Source organism: Vollenhovia emeryi, unplaced genomic scaffold (assembly GCF_000949405.1).
Source record: "Vollenhovia emeryi isolate VEMERY1.0 unplaced genomic scaffold, V.emery_V1.0 DF939933.1, whole genome shotgun sequence".
NCBI classification, from domain to species: domain Eukaryota; kingdom Metazoa; phylum Arthropoda; class Insecta; order Hymenoptera; family Formicidae; genus Vollenhovia; species Vollenhovia emeryi.
In genome coordinates, this window is record NW_011966433.1 from 13,445 (window position 1) to 18,163 (window position 4,719).

At 44.9% G+C, this 4,719-nt stretch overlaps 1 protein-coding gene across 1 annotated transcript; it reads right to left on the reverse strand.

Annotated features, from left to right (window-relative positions):
* Window positions 1-10: 10 nt before the first annotated feature.
* LOC105556557 lies at window positions 11-1,257 on the reverse strand. Its single transcript, XM_012003652.1, has 4 exons — window positions 1,161-1,257; window positions 837-972; window positions 465-761; window positions 11-349 (listed from the first exon to the last, which is right to left on the reverse strand). Exons 1-4 carry the CDS (start codon window positions 1,194-1,196, stop codon window positions 171-173), a joined length of 648 nt encoding a protein of 215 aa, XP_011859042.1. The 5' UTR covers window positions 1,197-1,257; the 3' UTR covers window positions 11-170.
* Between the last annotated feature and the right edge of the window lie 3,462 nt (window positions 1,258-4,719).

The window sequence follows — 4,719 nt, forward strand, 5'->3', positions numbered from 1 at the left end:
ATTGAAACTTGAGCCGAAACATTAAATTATGTTGTATTTCACATGCTTCCTGAATTGGTGAGTTGCACCTGTGCACACTAATAACCGTATTGACTCTCATTGGTCTTTTTTATACCACTGATTGTTTAATATTGTGATCTTTATAATTTGTTATTTTTATTATGTACAGTTCATACATACTTGTTTTGAAGGCTTACATCTCGAAGGAAGCTCATTCGCTCAAAGTGAATCCACTTGGAAATCTTTTGAGCTGCTGAACCACTTGGCAACTCCGCATTTTTCCGATGCCTCCTGAATGTATCCGATAGAGTTTTCCACTTTTTTTTGGCGTCAGCTAAAGTAACCACACCTGCGAAACAAGAAAGCACATTAAGGTGCAAAGCACATTAAGAAAGCACTCAAGGTTTTGGATCGAAGCTTCCAGATGCTCTCGTCTCGAACACATATATTCCAAAAAATTGTACCTTTCATTACTGCGACCACATCCATCCATAACTTCTCTTTGCTCCGAATGCCCCTTTCTGTAATTGGCAGCTTGAAGTTCCAAAGAGGCGGTCGTTTCCGAATCGCCTCGATGAGACGCTCTTCTATAAAAATCTTCCGGAGATTTTGATTCTCCGGAAGATTTTCTATGTCGAAGCCCTCCTCGTCTGTCATTTCTGCCTCCTGAACGGTCTCCTCTGCATCCTCTCGAACAAGCGCCTCCAAAACATTTTGTTCAGTGCCGTCCACCAGGCTTCTACGCAGAATTTTTCCATCTTCTGCACATACAAAAACTTTACAGCACACGTATTAAATTTTTAACAATAGTATGCATTTCACTGCAAAGTACTTACCACACTGCGGATAAAAATAATATGTCTGCTTGTCCAGATAATAACTGGCGAAAGACTCCAGGCATGGGTGGCTTTGTATTTCATTGGCCATGCAAACCATCTCGCACAGTCCACATGTGTGAACGATTTCATTTTCCTGTAAAATATAAAATATTATATTAATTCCATTAATTAATTAAGCTTTGCAAGCTCTGAGAACAGTGAGAACAATGTATCAAATATCACGAGACACGGTAGTGTCTCGCGCCAAGTGATTACAAACGTGTACCGTAACCTCTACAATTTAATTAAATAATTAATATTAATAACACATTATCTACTAACCTCGTTCCAATGTTCACTGCCGTCGTTGAAATTCATTTTTCTTGCAACGAAACAAAACTATTTAAATACGGCTATTTTTCGCTGAAGTTGAATCACTTCGAACTTCATAGCGACAAAACGACGAGACGGTAACTTTATGCGCGTCGATCGAGGGAGACAGAGTGGGGGAACTGTATCCAGCGCTTTGACGCTGCATGAAATGGCACCTTTAGTTTTCCGACTTTGGCACGACCTGTTTGCTTTGCGCCCATTCGCACGGTTCTGTGCACTTTCTAGCTTTCTCTTTAAAACGTCGATGATAAAAACAGATTTTTGGGCCGCGCGATGAACGGGACGAGTCCCTTAACGATGCCCTTGAATGTGAACGTGAACGTAGGCGTGAACGTGATCGAGGAGATGAATCCCAACGTGTTTGCAGCTCATTTAGTCGTTTAGTGATCTCCGCTAACTGGCTGGCGAGGTTTTCTTCTTGTTTCTGTATTGCCATTAACTCGTGACCTGCATCTGTAGGTCGGTGTTCCATTATTTTGTCTGCTACTGCGGCCAACGCGTTTACGTCTCCCGGTACTACCTGCAATGTCATACGCACATCGTTAGGCAAGTGTTCGAGAAAGAGTGTCTTCAAATCTTCATTGTCGAATCTTCCTGGCCCGGCAAGTGATTTTATTTCGGTGAGTAGTCTGGAAGGTTTCTTCTCCTTTAGCGATAAGCCTGATAGCAATTTTCTCAACTCTTGTCCTCTAGTTAGCGAGTAGTGTTCGGATCAGCAATGTTTTTAGCGCTTCGTAACGGTTTGTATGCGGTAGCCCTGCGATTGCGTTGTTCATGCTGTCGTACACGTCGTCGTCCAAACTGGCTATTAACGCGCTGAACTTGTCGAGTTCGGATGTTCCGCGAGCTTGGAATTCACTCTCCGCGATTTGGAACCATGCCCTGACGTTATTGCTAGGCTTGAACTTGCGTAATTTGACTCGAGTGTCGACGTATCCGTGAAATGCGGTGGCCCGTGCACCGCCGGTCCTACCTGCTGCTGTTTCGGGCAACCCTGGGTGTTCGTGCATTCCCTGTGAAGTTTGATTTGGCAGTGTGGTTTTCGTGTTTTGTCCTCCTTCCAATACAATGGCGCTCTGGCGTGTTTGTTTGTCGTCGTCATTTTCCTGCTCTTCGCTGTGCTCGGACGTTTTTGGCGGCTGTATCCCCGTGTCCATTGTCTTCTCGGGTACTTGTGTTGGGTTGTATGTGAAACCGGACCGTAGCGTTCTATGTTCGCACATAGGCGTTTGTGCGGTTACGTATGTTCACACTCTGCGTTGTGTCGATTCCGCTGGTACCTCTAATCAAGCGTCGGGGTCACCATTTGTGGCGATGTTTATTAGGTGTTAGGTAACTCGTAAGGATCGACACTATAGTTGTAAATATTCTTTATTGCAGAGCCCGATACAAGGTTTCGCAACTCTAAACGCTTGCATCAGCCTACTACCCTCGCATGAACTGAAACTTATATAGAGAGACTTCTCCTGTGTCGGTTCGGGGTTACCGACCGTGCTGTAGTTACATGAAATCCCCACAATGTTGTGGGATGTTTCGTATCTCTTCTTCTGCAGTCCCAACTTCTACAGGATACAGGATACAGGCGTGCACGAGCGGTCAAATAATAGCGACGGTTGTTGGATATAACGTACTTTTAGTCTTAGCGTCGATACGTACGCTCTTACATCACCCAGAGACAATTGACAATCTCTCTTACTTCGTCTACATACAAGACTCGGCTACACCATGCTGAGGCCACGGTAGCGCCGAACTCTCTATCTATTGGCCGGGGCTGATTCGCCCAAATATGGCGGTACAAAAATATAGGAGCGTATCTCCATAATATTCCCCCCTGAGATACTGCTTACAAATAAAAACAAACTGACTTAATAATTATAATAATTGCTTCAAACTTAAATCTAGATCACAAAACATAAAACTTATATTAATCCTTAATGTATTATTTATTGAAATGAATAGTTTTTTTAACTTTGGATAGTTTCGAATATGTTTTTAACTCGGAAAAGGTCTTTGGTATTGGTTGTGTACTACTTTCTTTACCAGAGTGTGATGGTTCCGATGACGAAGTCCTTGTAGGAGATTTGTTCAGAGCGATAGTGTCTTCCTGTGCGAGGTAGGCAGGTTTCAGGCGCTCCACCGTTACGTTGGTTATTTGACCGTTTACCTCGATGGAGAAAACTCGATCTGAGATTCTCTTGATGATTCTGTGTGGTCCGGAATAGGGATGTTCCAGGGGACGTCTGACGGTATCATCTCTTAGGAACACATGCGTACAGGTGTACAGGTCTTTGTATACGAATGGTTTGTTTCGAATGTGATGAGCCGTAGGAGTTGGCCGGATGTGTTGCATCATCTTCCGGAAGGGTTCAACGAAGTACTGCGGATTGTTCGATGTCTCCTCATGGTCAAAGAATTCGCCAGGAATCCTGAGGGTCTTACCGAACAGTAGCTCTGCGGTTGATGCTTGGATATCTTCTTTGTAGCAGGTGCGAAGGCCTAGCAGAACGACAGGTAAAATATCGACCCATTCGTTGTTAGCTTGACACATGATTGCCGTTTTTAGGGATCTGTGCCAACGTTCGACCAGCCCATTGGATTGAGGGTGGTATGCTGTGGTCCGGTTGCGTTTGGTTCCCATCAAATTTGTCAAAGCGTTGAATAGTGTTGCCTCAAATTGAGAACCGCGATCGGTCGTTATGATTTTCGGCGCTCCGTAACGGGCAATCCAAGTGGAGAAGAATTGTCTCGCGATGGAGTCTGCTGAAGTTTCGACCAAGGGAACGGCCTCGGGCCATCTAGAAAAACGATCAATTAGTGTTAAGCAGTACTTGAAACCACGTGATGGCGGGAGTGGACCGATAATGTCCAAATAGACGTGTTCGAAGCGTGAATCTGGGACTTGTAACTTCTCTGGAACAAAGTGGTTGTATCGAGCGATTTTAGAACGCTGGCACTGTAGACACGCCTTTGCCCATGCAGTTATGTCCTTGTTTATACTGGTCCAGACAAACTTTTGAGCTATCTGTCGTCGGGTGGCTCTTCCGCTCGGGTGAGACAGTCGGTGCACAATATCGAAAATACGCTGTCGCAGAGTTAACGGCACGAATGGTCTTATTTCATCTGTGGAACAATCGCAATACAGAGTTGAGTTAGTTTCCGGAAGGAGGAATTTCTGTAACTTGAATGACGATGATTGTGCTTGCAGTTCACGTTGCAAATCCTCATCTGATGTTTGCTCGCGTGCGAGTTCTTCCGTGTCGACAATGGTTGTGTTGCTGCGCCGCTCCGTGCGCGGTGTATTTTCCTTGTTACTCGCTCCGGAGGTGTTCTCTGACGAGAACCGAAAGGATTCTTTGATGGGATGTGGCTGGTCGGAGGTCACTTCGAAGAGGCACCGTTGGATCTCACAGATTAACTTTATTTAACTGAGTTTCACAAGATAGGTTGACGGCAGGCCGACGGCGTTTAGTATGTTAGCGGATACGCGATAGTGACAAGTGCCCCGATC

What these genes read in the sequence shown, in the direction of transcription:
- LOC105556557 (XM_012003652.1), bottom strand. Translation starts at nt 1,196, where the DNA reads ATGAATTTCAACGACGGCAGTGAACATTGGAACGAG. An exon ending in GCAGTGAACATTGGAACGAG is followed by an intron (nt 973 to 1,160) that starts GTTAGTAGATAA and finishes TATATTTTACAG; the next exon opens with GAAAATGAAATCGTTCACAC. An exon ending in TGTGGTCGCAGTAATGAAAG is followed by an intron (nt 350 to 464) that starts GTACAATTTTTT and finishes CTTGTTTCGCAG; the next exon opens with GTGTGGTTACTTTAGCTGAC.